This window comes from Lytechinus pictus, chromosome 2, assembly GCF_037042905.1.
Source record: "Lytechinus pictus isolate F3 Inbred chromosome 2, Lp3.0, whole genome shotgun sequence".
Lineage (NCBI taxonomy): Eukaryota > Metazoa > Echinodermata > Echinoidea > Temnopleuroida > Toxopneustidae > Lytechinus > Lytechinus pictus.
In genome coordinates, this window is record NC_087246.1 from 25,385,750 (window position 1) to 25,401,169 (window position 15,420).

The 15,420-nt window shown below is 35.1% G+C and overlaps 1 protein-coding gene across 2 annotated transcripts; it reads left to right on the forward strand.

Annotated features, from left to right (window-relative positions):
* Positions 1-49: 49 nt before the first annotated feature.
* On the forward strand, positions 50-15,174 carry LOC129254509 (WD repeat-containing protein 88-like). Of its 2 annotated transcripts, XR_010296649.1 has the most exons (10): positions 50-238; positions 5,552-5,662; positions 7,562-7,711; positions 8,322-8,460; positions 9,387-9,513; positions 9,797-9,981; positions 11,072-11,154; positions 12,004-12,165; positions 13,009-13,978; positions 14,699-15,174. XR_010296649.1 is itself a non-coding variant. In XM_054892971.2 (9 exons), exons 1-9 carry the CDS (start codon positions 128-130, stop codon positions 13,138-13,140), a joined length of 1,200 nt encoding a protein of 399 aa, XP_054748946.1. In that variant the 5' UTR covers positions 50-127; the 3' UTR covers positions 13,141-15,174. The 2 variants fall into 2 exon arrangements, 1 of the variants encoding a protein (XP_054748946.1); XM_054892971.2 differs by having other exon boundaries at positions 13,009-15,174.
* Positions 15,175-15,420: the final 246 nt, after the last annotated feature.

Here is a 15,420-nt window from a genome sequence, read left to right on the forward strand (position 1 = left end):
TATAAGAAAAAAAATAGATTGGATATCTTTGTAATCGGTTTTATAAGAACGAGCCTAACTGTCCTAGAGTTTTTGGAAGTAGAAAAGTTGTCTGCCGAATTTATTTTAGCGAGTTTGTGCTCTAAACATGCCGATTTCTGAAAGTGATATCGATCCACTTGCCCTAGAAATAGTAGAAGAAGTTACTCCAGATATAAGAAGCAAGTCTGGCGTATGGGAAAATGAAGATCTTGCTCAGGTATGGATCTCTGGAGCTCCACTCTATTCTGACATCGCCAGCGCGCAGTTCATGCAGCTTCACAGTGCAGTGCACGGCCGGTTGCCACCGCAGCGTGTACCGCGAGACTCGGCTCGCGTGTTCGGGTTTGTTCCTGCAAGGCTAGCGGTAACCCAGGGAGCTCCCGCCCGCGGGAGCTTCCTGGGTTAGGCTAGCGGCTACCCCAAGCGATGTTCGTGCAGGCTCGCGCTCCACTCCACTTCACTACCGCTACACTACGCTCCACCGGGTAGATGGCCGGTGGAGCGGGTTTATTTTTTCTATCTTGGAACGAGGGAGGGGGGTTCACAACATCTCTGACTTAACATACCGTACGCTGCCCAATCGTCGCTCAGTTTACGTATTTTCCTTTATGTTTCATTCAATTAGCTATGATACCCTTACTTCTATATGTCAACTGAAAGAGAAAATACTGGAAAATTGTTTCATAGGATAATAATTATATGTCTTCAAAGCACCGCTGTGTAATTCGCCGTTTTCGGCACCCCTTGCGCCTGTCCCATTCCCCGCTCACCACTGCCCTAACTCCGCTCACTTATAGCGCGCGCATTCATACATATAGTTTATAAGGCCTGATACTGTCTAACTCTTTTTTCTACCCTTTTTTCTTGCACTTCTGAGTGAGAAAGTGTGTAATTTTGTTGTGATAAAATGTATTGTTTACAACAAGTTTTATAGTACTATACACTGTATAAAATGTTTCTTTCGCCAAGTGCAATTATTTTTAGGGCCTCAAACTTTTTGTTACTGATCTACGCCTATATATCATTTTTTTTATCCTCCAAACTTTATTCCGTATTTTTTATAAAATACATATTTTCAAAAAACCTTTCCCGACAAACTTTTAACTGATTTCAATTGTCTAATAATATGAATATGATTCTAATCCATTCATGAATTTTATGAGTATATTATTATTTATTTCGGAAATTGAAATTATATGAAATTGGAACAATTAATGTAATATACAACATTAACAGAGTATAGATTGAGCACCCACTGGGTCAAATAAATTACTGTTGTCAATAAAGACCATGACCCTAAACCAGTGCTATAATGAGGGTACTTACATGAATTCGGAAGCGGATAAAAGAGTCGGCATGAACAAAAATGTTTAAAGAACAATATAATAGAATAACATGCTTGATATAGTTAAGTTAACTTAATTAACTTAAAATATCAATATTGATGAATTTACATTCTTATAAATAAAACGCTATAAAGCTCTTTTAGCACATTCGCCATTCAAAGTAATCATTTTCGCCACTCATCCAACTTGAGTGCCCCCCCCCCTTGTCGTTACTTCCGCTCATCGCCCCCTGATGCCATTGACCATTGATTTCCATTATTTTTTTGTTTAATTAGAAATAATTATTTGCATCCTTCTTCAGGTTCTAATTCAAATTTGTTGCTTTTACACTGTCTTGACTCATTATTTATCAAGTATGTATTCGTGTATCCCACTTTTTTGTTTACTCTTTACTTTTTCTTGTCGTATTGATATTTTATGGGACTCTCACTGCATATTCTTTGGAGTCTTCATCCAACAAGCTTTGCTTTTACTTTTAGCTCCCTCATATCCACATCTCTCATTTTCTTTCTTTGTCATAATTTTAGAACCAATTACAAGAATACATTCTAGTACTTTTTTATATTGTTATATTATGTATATACATTTCATATTTTTACGATGTTTATTTATGCTTATCTATGAAAACTTGTATTGTATAATATTATTGTTTGTATTGAATTGTTGATTTTTTGAAAATGTGAAATGTTGATGTGCATAAACCTTGAACCCTGAACTCCGATAATATTTTTGGGGGGATTCCCTTATATTGACTTTCATTTTAAAAAAAGCTCATCTTGAAAAACAACAATAAATATTTAATCACCTCGCTGGTTAAAGTTCATATTCGAACTCCCGTCAATAATAGGAGAGGGAAAAAGGCACTCAAGAAAATTCTATTTGTTCAAAATAAATTGGTCAATTTAAATCCTGTTCCGTTTTCAAACAAAACACAATTAAAAAAAGGAAATCTCCAGAAACATGACAAAGTTTCATTTATTCAAATCAATCAGGAAACTACTGACCGAGTTCAAAAGGCCTATATAGGCCCATTAGTGGGAGATTTTTTCTTATTTATTCATTTAAATTCTTTATTTTATTTAGATTTATAGATATGAATCAGATAGGCATGCAGATAATGCGTATGGGCCTAACATAAAAATATATATATCATCATGAGGCTCATAAGTTATATATAGGCCTAATTACACATCTATTTGAGGTGACGTGTATAAAATCCTTGTTTCATTCCAATTAAATTATCCCTAAATTTCATACTCTGAGTAAATAATATTGGTAATCATCAAAATATGAATACGCCACATAAAAAAAAAACCAGTATTACGATCGATAATAGCCTAGAAGACATGCCAGGGGCCGCGGAACCGGGGGAGGGGCTTCACCCCAGAACAAAAAAAAACTATCCCTATATCTCCAAGTTGTTTGTACGTCGGTATTTAGTGATAAACATCGAAGTCTCATTTTTTAGCATTGATGACCCTACGATTCGTTATAGAGCAAGATAATTTTTGTAAAAAATTTTCCCAAACACTTTGGGCCGGGACAATGATTACAATTAAATCTCGAAATATTTCTGGTGAACAGTGACGAACTCTTTTGATCATCATTTTTTCAACATTTCTGTAAACGTCAGCTTATCTGCCTGCTCCATGATAAATCGTTGACGACCGAGGGGCTTTTATTTGCCGTCACCCTCAGCTAAAGGGAGAGAGAGGGGGAGATAGAGAAGAAATCATAGGAGAAGTGAGAGAGGAAAATGTAAAAGAGTATACAGAAGAAAAAATGGCCGCGTCGCAAAAAAGACAACGGAAGAGGTATCAATCAAGGCCGGAATAGGAAAATAATGAAATGAAAAAAAAGATTAAGAGGAAGGAAAATAAAAGGAAGAAGACAAGACGAAAATGAGAGTTGGGGGACCGACAAATACCTGTACCCTTCATTTAGAACAAAATAACTATTCAGCCTGCGCTTCGCGCCCGCATTGCCCGTTTGTTTCATTATTCATGTCTTGTTTTCAAGTCATTCTCGGTTTGTAAGATAAAACATCATTGCAAAAGTGCTTAAAATGTCTCGTTTTTTCTCTGAATCAGGGGCGGAAATCTTTCCAAAAAAGTAGGCGGGGGGGGGGGGGCAAAGGGCTGTAAAATTTGACAAGCAAAAAGAAAATTGTTCATGAATTCATATGACACTCGATCTCTTTTCGATCTCTTTTAAGACTTACTTTATTATTCATGCATTACAGTTATAATCTGCTCTAGCTAACATAATGAGCATAATAATATAGGCTGATCAATCGAGCTGATTTCTCTTAGAAAGTTGTACAAGCAAATATTACCACTATTCTTATTGAAGCGATGTTTCTTATGAAGTAGGCCTATACTGAATCATGACCTGAAATAAATTCAGACATTCCTACATTGTTTACACTTAATTTTCATCTCATATTAAATTCACGAGTTGAATTAGTAGAGTAATCAGGCGTTACCATGGCAACATACCATTACCATGCATTCAAATGAACTTATATCCATGCAGAACACTCTGTTGTTTTCGATATTTAATTCAAATGAATTGGTCAAACCTATATAGATGTTGGCATTTTTGTCATTTTCCACCATTCATCTTTTCCCACCATAATGTTGATTTATGATGGCAATTCAATAAATGCCCCCAACGTCATTTGCCAAAGTTCAGTGACCATAAATTACCTTTGACCGTGGCATGACCTGAAACTCACTATAGGATTTTCACTGACTCCCTTATTTCTAAGTTTCATGCCTAGCTATAAAAACCTGTAGGCCTATTTCAAACTTATGTATACATTTCACAAACTTATCCTGTTTTAAGATTTCAATGTTTACGACGCCGCCCGCGCGCGCCGTCGGAAAAAGCGGCGCCCTGTCTCTGCAGGCAATCAAGACAATTGTATTTTTCTGCGGGAAAGATAAACCGTTACCATGGCAATGGATCTTTTGCAAATACTTTGATGACTTGATAGGCCTATATCTAGAAATTGAATTTGGAAGGCTTAAGAATGATAGATTGGACCATTTGAATTGACAGGGTAATGTGCCATATATATAGGCTCAATATGTTATTTTTTTTAAACATATTAATCAGTTACCATGGCAACGGCGGAAGGAGGCATTTATGAAACTGGCAACAAGCGGATTCATGTTCAGCACCATCAAAATAGAGGAAATGACACAAAATCAGATTCTAAAGAAAAGTCTACTTGAAAAATTATGACAATTCCGTTTAGGCCCTATACTCTTACAATGATTATCATACACAATCAGGGTGAGCGGAGTTAGGGCAGGCTGCTATCTCAAGGTATGCCCTCGCTAATTCATTCACACAACAAATATTCATTCTAGAAAAAAATTTCGTGACGACAAATCAGGACCACCCGCACCTACGACTCTCACATTTTCATTCATCATATAAGAATATAATATTTTTCACTGTTTTTAGGAGTTTTTAAAGTGATTGAAAAAAAAACGTAATTTGGTGCAGTTGCGTTACAGTTGATCGAAGTTCAAACAGTTATCGGGTTACCCTACATTTAAAGCAGTATTTCACGATGATTTATTAAGGGATTGATTTTATTTTTCCACACTTTGTTTTTTCATGTAATTGTCTCCTCTTGGGTGCTTAATTAAGCGAGTATACTAAACAATAAGGAATTTGGGACGAATTTAAAATGATAATCATAATAAGCAGCGTGCGCATCGCGCTTGTTAGGGTGAGCGAGAATTGGGCAGCGTACGGTACCCTCTAATCATTATGATTAAACAAGGATGAAATAAAAAAAATAAAATAAAATGTGGATGAGGGAAAAATCTGTTCTTGAGCTTTCATATTGTTTCTTATAGATTTATTTTATATTAATATAGGATGGGGGGTCGGGTGTCCGGACACTTTCTTTATATTTTTGAAGCCTTCTTTTTTGTCTTTGGATTACACTAAAAATACGAATTCAATAGTTGTAATCATCTACTATTTTGTTCTCTATACCTATAGTATAATATTTCCTGACATTTTGTACTAAAAATTGATAAAACTTCCCTTGTAAATTTTTCTAAATGACTTTCTAAAATTGATCGTCCAGACACACAACAACTGGGTATACCGTAAATGTGTCTCTAACACTTAGTTTTATTTTTTTTCTTTCTCTCCATCAGGTGAAATACAAGGTGTTAAGAGGTCACCATGAAGGGATCAATTCTGTTCAGTTCTGCCTTAATGACACTCACATTGTGACATCATCAGATGACAAAACATGTGTGCTTTGGGTAAATATGTTCAAATCACATCAGTAACAGTATATTTTTTTTAAGAAATCATATGAAGTAAGTTAATATGAAGTCATTTTATTTCATTACGAAAATGTCCCGTTAAAAGCTCTCCGAGTTAGCTCTGGCAAACTCGGAATTGAAACATTGACTTCTCTGCAGCACCCACAAAAAACCTTATCTTCCCCCAGACCGCAGAATGCCCTCGGGTGCGATAAGGGCTTGATAACCACAGAATATACAACTACTGTACTGAATTCCGACTGAGCTGCATGGTTGAATAGCTCTATGGTTGAATGAAACTCTCCTGTAACAAAAGTTGTCTCTTATAATGGAAAAGTTATTAACAAGAATTGGTATCCCAGAATAAGCTTTAAAGCATGTAAATTGAACTGGTAATAGATGAAATATACTCAAGAACCCTCTAAACACAGACATTATCAACTTGCATTTCGAAGGGAGTAGCCAAAATATGTTATTTACACAATTGTCATAGCCCATCACTGGTTCTTGGCTGTGGTTTTTAGTTTAGATAAATCTAACTTGCTTGAATTTCTGGACATCATGATTCGTTTTCTTGTTAGTTATTTCATCTTCATTTTATGAATAGGACTTCTTAAATTGATAGCTATCCCAGATATAACTTTGAATAGCTGAAAAGGACCGAGTATAAGCCAAGATATGTTATATTCAGTGTATATGTCTCTCTGCTGAGCGTGCTGTCAACGCTCTTCATGTGTCCTTATCAAACGAACACGTTCGGCCTCGTTTAAATTGAAACATTGACTTCCGAGTTTCCCATGTAGGCAATCTTCGGGAACTCGGAAGTCAGTGTTTCAATCTGAAAGAGAGCAAACTCGTTATCATTGACTAGTCTAATTCATAGACCAGTATACTGTTCTATAAATGTATTTTTTTGGTTTCTTATGTAAATGAGAGTGGAGTAAATCACTTCACAACTTTTAATTAAATGATGGAATTATGAGGTTTAGCGTGGCGATGATAATACTGATAAATGATATTTCTTAAAGTATGAAAAATGAGATCGCAATAGATATTAATGAGTGAGTAAGCACTCATTAATTGCACAGATGGAACTTGGAGTCGATAGTGAAACAGCTAGGAGAATGAGGAAGAAGGGGGAAGAAGGAGGATCTGAGTCCAGGGAAGAAGAATTAAGAAGCAGAAGAGGAAGCAGAGGGAGAAGTAGATAAAGAAGAAAAAAGGGATCACGGATGACAAGCTTAAGAGTATAGAAGAAAGAGGAGAGAGGAAGAGAGAGTATGTAGATGGGATGGGGAGAGCCCGGGGGTAGAAAACTAGAAATGACAGGTAGGAGCAAAGAGGGAGAGCTAGATGATAAATCGCGCCTACAAAATGTCTGAGTACAAGACTATCCAACCTATTAAATGGGTTTCGTTGATGCGGTTAACTGTTGCCCACAAGGGACTACTTGTGTTTACTTTCTTCGATAAGCTTCTTGGAGTTGGAACTCTCCCCTCTTCCAAAGGCAATGACTCAAAGTTTAAACGAGAGGTTTTCGTCATGTTACACTTAAAAAAACAAAATTAATAATAGCATTAGTCACACATTGAAGGGATCGATGGGGGAGGGGGGGGGTGGGGGCAATGAGCAATTAGAGATAAAAAGACCTATTTTGAGAAGTGCTACAAATCAACTTGATCAAGACACTTTCTTATTGAGTCAAAATTAATTTTCATTTGTGTATGTGTGTGTTAAATTATGTCTCTCTTTTTTTATCCCCTTTATTTTATCCTACAATCTTTCTCTTGTACTTTTATTTCTCACTGCTATTTTAGGTGGAGGTTGTCCCGCTCTGCATTATTCCCCCTTTCTTTATATGAATACTATTTCTATTTCATCTCTTGACTCTTTCAGAGCATGGAAACGGGTGAGAAAGTGCAGGTATTTGAGGATCATGGATCCATCGTTAGCGAATGTCATATGAGTCCTGATAATACCAAGCTAGCATCGGCATCTTGGGATAAACATGTCAGAGTATGGGATGTTGAGACGGGCAAGATATTGGTAAGTCAATTCAAGACAAGATGATTTGTTATCAGATATTTTCTTTTACTGTTAAACCAGTAAAAGATGCACAAGCTAAGAGTAATCGATCGGCCACTTGTGTTTTTAACAGCTTTATGAATTTTTATTGGTTCAAATACAATTCATTTTGGAATAAAAACCAGAAAGTACAAATATAACTATTATTGAGAAATATACAACAAGATTGCAGGAATATCAGCAAGACAAATACGAAAAATAAGAGATGGTTGTTTGACTATAATTATGCATTGCTAGTTTCCTACATTAAAGAGTAATGATCTAGATATTTTCTATTTGATTTTTGTGATATTTATTCTTACTTTACTTCATTCTGTTAAACAGTTTCTGTCATTAGTTTTAGTTTGCCTGTTGTTTATGTCAATAAAATAGAAGATTTACAATGTACTATGATTTTTAAGAATATATGGTAAGCTATAGTTTGTTACAGTGTATATTACTTTGTGCTTAAAATTGTAAGTTGAGGGTAATCAAAAGTTCTGAAGAATGAATACCAATACAAAAAATGCACATACTGGGGAAAATATTTTTTAAAAGACATACTTGTATTTATTTTTATTTTTTTATTTAGTGGCAAGGAACTCATGGTGGTATTGTGACATGCAGTCAGATCTCTCACGATGGCAAGTATGTAGTCTCTGTCTCAGACCTTGATAATGTAGTTGCAGTGAGATCCATACAAGACGGTAGTCTAGTTAGCAGTGTAAATGGTGAGTAGGGAAAATCAAGTTGGTCCAGTTGATATAATGGGTCTCAGAAGGTTACAAAAGGGTATAGTTCTGCCATTTATAAGCACTTACATGCCAGGAATATCTTTCTTAAGTAAAGAAAATATATTTTTCAATACTATGAAGTGCCTTGAGAAATTCATCAAAATGTATAATTGCTCTTTGTAATTTGATATTGTATTAGTATCAGGTAGTATATTAATATTTTTTTGATCATTTTTATTCTTGTAAAAATATTCACACAATTATTACAAAGAATGTATATATGTATACAAATATTACAATAAAAACAATGCATAAAGAGTTTATTTACAGTTGATTGATAATGGAAAGGAGAACATTTGGAAAAGCCCAATATGGCTTTGCACAATAAAAGTTCGAAAGAAAAATATATAATTCTCATTGATATTGTAGAACATAAATTATACTGTTCATCGGAAAGATTACAGTATTGTTATTGAGACAGATAAATTTTTCTTTTGTGTGAAGTTGTAGCAGTTGCCTACCAGACTTTTACTTTCTACTTGGCCAAGTTGATTTATGAATGAATATTAGGTTTGCTCTTACACACAGATTTGATATTTCAATTATTGATGAGAACCTTTTTTTATCTGTTTATGTTTACTCACAAATGGTGTAGCCTACAGTATTCCTATAATTTGAATGTTGTTACATTGATATCTCATCATCAAACTTTTATAACGATGTACACTGTTTTGCTAGAAGATGATAAAAAGGGTAGCATGAGAACAACTAGATGACTAGATATTGTTGGTTAAAACTTGATGTTAGTAGTCGCATTGTGATTCCTTAGCTTTGGCAGTTCTTTAACAAATACTGTATTTGTTTGAAAGGGTTCATCAGAAGTTGACAATATATGATCATATATTTTTCCACATTGTTTGCAGATCTCCACAAGAGTACCATCACATGCTGCCGTTTCTCCCCTGATGACAATCGCCTCTGTACTACGTCTATGGACAAAACCATTAAACTCTGGGACAGGAATAGCAAGAAAGTCACCCTCCAGTTAGAGTGAGTAAATAGTTGAAATATTAGGGATGAATTATGTCTCTCTAACATTCTTAGATATATTTCTAGGGATGTATTTTTCTGCATTGAAAATTCTTAATTGTATTTGATTTAAATTTCTTTATTTAATAATGTTGCACATATAATGTATATTTATTTTGATTGATATTTTTTGTACTTTCAGCTATTCTGAAAACATTGTTCTCCATTTTCTACAAAGTCTTTTGTTTTATATGTGCATGGGCATGACTGATTTATACCCATTTCTTCTCTTATTCTACTGCAGAGGTCACATCAACATAGTATCGTGCTGCTGTTTTAGCCGTGATGAAAGACAGCTCTGTACGGGAGCATGGGATAAGAATCTTCAGGTTTGGGATGTATCCACAGGAATGTTCAGATCAGAAGGTCCCAGAATGTTCAACAAAGGTCATGAAGGATCAGTTAGTGCTTGCTGCTTCAGCCCAGAAGGTAACAAACATCACCTTGCTTTCATTTGCACATCTTTATTATGTTTATTAGTACTAGTTCTACTGTATAATTCCTTTCATTTGTTCATTTTTCCATTTGATTTTTTTTTTTAAGTCGGTCAATATAAAGACCTTAAAATGTCAAAGAACATATCATAATTGTGTAGATCAGAGAAAGGTTCTTAGTTGATTTTGTTTGAAGTGTTAGTTCTGTGTAGCAGACAATTCAACATGCATACGGGCAATGAGAACAGAGCATCTAGGTGTTGGTTCCAGGGGTTGAGGGGTCAGACCACCCCCTCCCCCCCCCCCCCCCCTCTTCTCCCGGAAGCTTTTAAATATAAGTGAGGCCTTTGAATTGGCCGCAAACGGCTATTATAATAATGAAAAACAACATATAAACTATTTGTTTATTCAAATACTATGGTAATCCACATGTAAATATCTTAATTTAGTTAAAAGTAGAGACTTTCATGCGCCACTTTGCAAGGCCTGATATTGTGGCATGCAATTTTGTGATTGATAACCCCTGGTCTAGAGTTACAAACACAATGAAACAGAACAATGAACTTACATGTCACTGCTGAGGCCTAGTCTGCTGGGCAAACCTTTCACTCAAGTAAAGGGTCTGAATTGCAGCCTACTCATGCCTTGTGTACTGAAGGCCCTCTCGCAGTTTTGTATGTGCTAGTCTTTGCATGGAGGCACACTTGTTGATCAAAGTTCCAATCGGGGTCTGTGCCTGCAGACTAGCTGAGGCCATTGTCAAAACAGTATCCTAACAAATACATAATTATATCTCATCCCATCTCTTCTTCACTCTCTGAATCTCTCATTGTCTCTCATTGTCCCCCTCTCTCTTCCCTCCACCCTTTCCATATTTTCTTCAAGAAATTCTGTTCATATATATATATATATATATATATATATATAGTTATACATGTAGAACAGCTTTGGCAACTCTTATATTAAAATATTGTAAAGAAATGGATGAAGATATATATATATATATATATATATATATATGTGTGTATTTGTGTTTAGGGAATACATAGAAAGTTTACTACTGCACATTTGTTGGTGTATTTCAGGTACTTTGCTCTTCTCCGGGTCCTATGATCGCACAGTGGTTGTTTGGGATGCTAACAATGGCGGACTCAAACTCACACTCAAGGTAAGCAATGATTTTACACTGAATCAAAAATATATATTGACTACCCGATGATAAAAGGTTGATATTGATGATGAATACAAATTTAATTTAAGCTTCAATATTTGAGATCTACATTTAGGAAAGTAAAGCCAAAGAAAATGTTTTAAAAATGAAGTAGTAAATAATGAAGAGAGAATGAAGCAGGAACCCTCCACTCTATAGAAGTATCATAGATCTGAATCCAATTTTTTTTTTTTTTTAAATAGTGACAATTTGATCAAATCTTGATAATAGTTATAAGCTACTGAAATAGTAGAATGTAATTGGCTGTCATTGGAATGTACATCAAAGCGAGCTTACACCTGTACTACCCACATAGTGTTGGTAAACTTTTACTCGCAGCAGGCAAAGATATTATGAGAGAAAGACAAAGCCACTCAGAAGAAGGTTCTTTGGTTAAAAGGGGTAATAGAACATAATGATTCTGACTGTAAAAAGTATCAACATAGAGGGCGCTTTCTCACTCTATTGGAAGACCACCAGTGCAAGTACTTTATTATGTCTTACAGGAAAACTAACTCAGGATATGTAAGGCACTTAACGGTTAAGTCCACCCCAGAAAAATGTTGATGTGAATTAATATATTAAGTTTTAATAGTTTAAAATGTTGCTTATTTTTTACAAAACAGAACAACTCAGTCACATGCAAATTAGATAGTTAATGATGTCCCTCACTATTTCTCTTGTTTTTAATTGCTTTTTAAAAAACAATATTTCATTTTTTACAGATTTGACAATAATGTCAACTTCACTGAACCATAAAATTTTGAAACAATGTATTCTCTTTACCCCCTTCATTTTGTGTGATAGGGACATCAGGATTGGGTAACAGGACTGGATGTTTCTCAGGATTCTAACTGGGTTTTATCAAGCTCTCGGGATAAAACAGTCAGATTGTGGCACATTGGCGACAGCGATAAGATACCGGTAGTCATGGAAAATAAGATGAACATGGGTCTTAAGATCATCAAGGTAAGATGAACTGCGAAGGATTTCCTTCCTCCTGCCTGATTCATTGAAACTTCACAAGCAATCAGATTAGTAAAAAATCAATAAATAAATAATTAAAAAAAAAAAAAAATCCATACACATTACCTGTGAAAGTCTCTGCTATTATAATTGGTGTTCATAATTTCAATTTTTCCCAGTTTTGTAACATCCCTAATTCTACATAACTCCTGGGACGTCACAGGAAGTCATGGAAAGCGGCAATTTAGTCACGGAAAAGTCATAGAAATTAGAATTCTGTTTTCAAATTTCTGTGGGAACCCTGCATAAATAATTCTAATGATATTGATTATGATGATGATGTTGAAAACTACTGCTGCTGCTACTACTACTATTGCTGCTGCTGCTGCTGCTACTACTACTACTACTACTACTACTACTACTACTACTACTACTAATAATAATGATAATAATGATAATACCAATACTAATACTGCAACTACTACTTCTACTAATATTTATACATCTTCAATTACTTTTACTACTTCTACTGTTTTTTTTTCTTTTTTACTCTATTACTTCTACTCTTCTTCTTTTATTTCAACTTCTTAATTTTGTATTTGCCAATCCATGTCTGTATGCAGCATATTGTAGAACCCTAGGTCTTAGATTGTTATTCTCTCTTGTTAAGGAGCTAGTATGGACTCCTGAAAGTTATTTCAAAGTTATTTCCCCTTTTTATCATTCTAAATCGACAGAAATATGCTTAATTCAGTTTCCTAACCTGTGGAACACCGTAGGCATTAAATTAAATTTTGTTAATAGACGATACTGATCAGCATCATCGTACTTTTGTTCTTTTGGCAGTGCGATGAATGTGGGAAGCCATTCTCTATCACCCAACTAGAGAATGTTCGGGAGACCCATATGTGTGTATTCTGCAGAATGCAAGCCAGTCGTCCTTTGCCATCTTTCGAGGATGTTGAGGAGTTTCCTTGACAGATCTATGAACTGCTTTGGTAAAATAAACTTCGCTTTATCAGTTGCATTTGAATTATTTTTGGTGATAAAATTAAAATCTGGATGTCGGTGGTTCCTCAAGGATTTTCTTTAATGAGTGTTGGACATCCAAAGCTGATGGCTATCATTTTGAGTTATACCATTACAAATTCCTTATCACTGAAATATTATCATTAGAAGCATTTGATGTTTCAATTCCTATGCATAGAAAGTTTACATGTTTGCTGTTGAAGATGAATACATTGAGACAAGAGAACTAAATCCAATGCACGAAAATAAACAGATGTTTAGGGGTACATGTATGTTGAATGGTATTAATTTATAGGAACAATTAAGACCTATAACACTTCTGGGATTTCCCTGAGTTTTTAAATGAAACAATGTAACACCTGTGATATTGGTGTTGACATGTTGAAGATGACAAAGTTGCCTCATACTCTCTTGCTAAATGACAAAAGGCTAGACTTAAAGCTTGAACGTTATCCCTCATCCAACTCAACTCTTCAGAATCAAAAGGAATAGAAGTGTCAAACCTGGTCAACTCATTCCCTTATAAACCTGTTGTACATGAGTACATGTCATGGCCCTGGAAAGCGGAAGGGGGGGGGGCTGAAGCACCCCCAAGATTTTTCCCTTGGGGTGCTGCGTGTTTTATTTTCCATAGGCAGCACCCCCTTGAATTCTGGTAGATGTGTCAAATTGAAGAAATGTGTAGAAAATTACCAACATTTTGCATTGAAACCCTTTTTAGGGCTTGTCAAATTTCTTGGGACCGAAAGGACTTTCATTTTATATTGAAACCCCTTTTTTTTTGCTTGTCAAATTTGCTTCAGCACCCCCTAGCAAAAAAATTGTTCCCAGGGCCCTGGTATATGTGTGTAGACTAACCCGAAGGAGTATGACAGCTGTGTAATATGCATGTAACTGGTCATTACCCAAATATGCCAATGTAGTGCTGTCCCATTTGACAGTTGTTATTATTTGACTTCAAAGGGGAACCATACCTAACAGGATAGGGGTCCATGAGTGTGAACACAGAATTGAGAAGCAGTTTTAAGTACTGGTACAAGAAAGTGAACCTAGGAAGAGTTTTTTTTAGAATAGAATTCTTCTGTGTCTGCTTTCTCGTCAGTGATATTATTAACAATTGTTTTCCATACAATCGCATCAAGTACCACCACTGATGATATATTACAATGGTATTTGAATCAAATTTATGATTTTCTCATTTTGGTAGATGTATGCAAACACGTGAAAGGGGTACATCACCATACATGTCTCTTGTCTTGCTTCAGAATCCTTTATTGGGTCTTGATTCTGAATGGCTGTTAACATACTAGATATGTATAAGCTTAATAGAGCCAGATGACTTGGGCCAATCTCACAGAAAGCTGTTCTCAGATGTAGTCCTGGCGGATCCAGGGGGGGGGGGGGGGCACAGTCGACCCATGCCTCCCCTCCTTTGAGAGGCACAATTGAAATTTGTAAAGTAAAAATGCCATTTTAAACAGTGTGCCCCCCCTTTTTTTAAGTGAAGACCTTTTTTTTTTGCTTGTCAAATTTTTCCTCATTCCTCAGCCGTAGAATTAGTTCTTTAGAACAATACCATATTTGTTCTAAATAATTAAAAGTAAACAATACATTAATGTATAATTTTCCCCTCTGGTTATAATGTAGATCTTCACACGCGTATCCTCACATCATGTATTTTAGTACATGTGATACCAAGTGCCTATATTTAGTACTGTAATGGGTATCTATTTATCTGTACCTTGAATTTCTCTTAAAAAAAGATCAACAAGATTATTTCATTACATTGATTTCTATTTTATGTTTTTATTATTATTATCATTGTCATTCATAATGTGTAAAATATGCCTTTTGCTATATCAATTGATTTGTTCAAAAAGTGCAATATACATGTACACATCACTTGTAAATAATGTACAGTGTATCATATGCATAATAAAGAGCTAGAATACAGTCAATGGTATTCTACATAGTGAAAATATAGATTATTTATACTTGCATGAGTGTACTGTCCTTAAGTCCAATATTTTCCAAAGTTGAATAATTCTTTAGAGCAGATTATACAAAACATATATACATGTATGTTATATACCTCTTCTAAGTCCAATTTCTCCTAAGCTTGACAGATTTCTTCTGTCATCTAACAACATTCCACCAAGGCAAAGTTATCAGTACTTGGTTAGTATCCCGTCATTAGTAACCATCTGGAATAAAATTATTGGAAATGGT

Excerpts from the sequence above, each read along its gene's own strand:
- LOC129254509 (XM_054892971.2), top strand. The coding sequence starts at position 128 with ATGCCGATTTCTGAAAGTGATATCGATCCACTTGCCCTAGAAATAGTA. Across the intron at positions 9,514-9,796 it reads AAAGTCACCCTCCAGTTAGA|AGGTCACATCAACATAGTAT; the intron begins GTGAGTAAATAG and ends ATTCTACTGCAG. Across the intron at positions 11,155-12,003 it reads GACTCAAACTCACACTCAAG|GGACATCAGGATTGGGTAAC; the intron begins GTAAGCAATGAT and ends TTTGTGTGATAG.